General features: G+C 40.6%; 1 protein-coding gene across 1 annotated transcript in view; it reads right to left on the minus strand.

Annotated features, from left to right (window-relative positions):
- Positions 1 to 347: 347 nt before the first annotated feature.
- LOC134059980 (RAS guanyl-releasing protein 2-like) overlaps positions 348 to 2,274 on the minus strand; it is an 87,324-nt gene continuing 85,397 nt past the window's right edge. The window contains exons 16-17 of the mRNA XM_062516547.1: positions 2,167 to 2,229; positions 348 to 2,056 (exon numbers count right to left, since the gene is read on the minus strand). Coding sequence (XP_062372531.1) covers positions 2,171 to 2,229 — 59 coding nt within the window. The 3' untranslated portion in view covers positions 348 to 2,056; positions 2,167 to 2,170. The remainder of the gene's footprint in view (positions 2,057 to 2,166; positions 2,230 to 2,274) is intronic.

The following is a 2,274-nucleotide window of genomic DNA, read 5'->3' on the forward strand; positions in this document are numbered from 1 at the left end:
CCAAAATATTTTAGCCATCACATTCATTAACACGAGGAGAGAATTTTCTTATCCTTGGCCAGTGTGGACCACTTCATGGTTATAGTTATCGTTATCGTTCTTGATGTGAATGCTCCTTAACTCTCCTTAATCCTCCTCTGGTGAGCGAATTAACTTATCACGAGACAAAACCGACATTACAGCGTGCGTCACACTAACTTTTTAATGCGCATCGTTTTTAAGCGAATTAACTTTTTAATGGAAAAAGGGCTAGTGTGAGCCTTTTCCTTGACCCTTACTGTTGAAGTTTTCATGATCTGCAACACTGGACCCTCCACGTATACATTCAGACAGTATAGATCCATACATCAACGCTCTGAATGTGTTTATTCGATGTGTTTACAACAGTATATAATAATATAGCAGTGATATGTGAGCAGTACTGTACAGAACATTCTGAGAGAAAGAAAAATGCTGACATATTGTCTAATCACAACCATTCCCTTTAACAAATACATGATCATATGTACAAAATATATTTGGCAAAATAAACATCAGTGCACACCAGATACTGTAGAGAAAATGTAACCAGTACATGCATTGTAACAGGTACTTGTACTACAAAAACAGGATAGAATAGTTCAAATTCTCAGAACAATATTCAATATTTGGAATAAAAACACAGGTAACTTGTAGCCTGACATATTTCATTTCAGATTTTAAAATTCCATCATAATAAACCAAATAGCACAGCACAAACGAATAACTCATGTTATTAATTATAACATTGTTAAGCTGGCAAATATTTAAAATATGTTGAGATTGCAGAGAGTATTTTTGTTTGTTTGTTTTCTGATGCTACTGCATTGGGGATGTATGTACAGAGGACTGGTGCTGCACACACACACACACAAACACCACGCACACACACACACACAGACACACACACACACACACACACACACACACACACACACGCACAACCATAGACACACACGCACGCACGCACAACCATAGACACAAACAATGCTCACACACACACACACACACACACACACACACACACACACACACACACACACACACACACACACACACACACACACACACACACACACACACACACACACTTTCCCTTGAAAGCCATCATATTCACGGTCCACAAAATGTCGACTAACTCGTCCACAAGAGCTGGAATAGATCAAAGAGTCACATTCATCCCAAATACATTCTCATACAGAACACACACACACACACACACACACACACAGAGAAAGCTTAAATAGATCTGAGTCAGGTTCATCCCCAACACATTCTTGGCACAAAGACACACAGCACCATTTGAGTCTTGGAGAATATTCCAAAAAAACTGTACTGAAAATAGCACACAAAGTTACACAACTTCCTGTGACTAAAAAAGAGAGCCTTTCCCACTGGTAGACTGATAGCATTTTGGTCTGGATAGTTAGGGTTTAAAGTGATAAACAGAAAAACAGCAAATAACATTCACAGCAATACAGAATCTGTCCACAAATTTAAACACATTTTAACACAAAGGTACTGATATTACAAATACAAATGCATTCATTTTCACATTCCAGAGGGGGAAATCTACCAGCTTAACTGGAGAAAGAGGAAGTCCATGTGTAGTTTCAGTCGCTGTCCACCAGAGGGCGATGCACAAGTGTTTATGGGCACTCTCAGTAGACTTCCTCCCTCCAGCTATCAGGCTAAATAGTGGTGGCTGTCTCCAACTCCTATCATAAGGAAGAGTCGCGGGCTAGCAGGTACATCTCCATGCTGAGTCATCAGAAACGTAGCACACTGCTAGCCTAATATGCTAAATGCTTTTGCTGGGTGGGGATAGCGTGCTAACTGGCTGCTGTACTCGCTTGTCAGTAGGCCAAAGGGTGTCAGCTCGCATAACAGTTGACACCTCCCTGCCTAGAAGCACCAAAGTGTTTCCAAACTAGCCTCAGCAAAGCTTCTGGCAGGTTGAATTATGTAAAAGTTCTTTCTGTCTTAGGTTATGTGATTGTTCCCTTCATATTCTGGGCAGAAAGCCACAGCTATATTTCTGTACAAGGCAAAGAAAGAAAGAAAGAAAGGTTCACACCATTACGCAATGCAATCACCACTCATCATTAAGTTACATTTTGATTGACTATGAGCTATGCGAATGCTCACTTGGTTATAGATGGACATCAAACACGCCCTCCTCCACTGCCTCAATATCCTCCTCAGCGATAACTGGATGGAGGAGAGAGAGAGAAGAAGAGAGAGAGAGGAGAAAAG

This window comes from Sardina pilchardus, chromosome 16, assembly GCF_963854185.1.
Source record: "Sardina pilchardus chromosome 16, fSarPil1.1, whole genome shotgun sequence".
Taxonomy (NCBI): Eukaryota; Metazoa; Chordata; class Actinopteri; order Clupeiformes; family Clupeidae; genus Sardina; species Sardina pilchardus.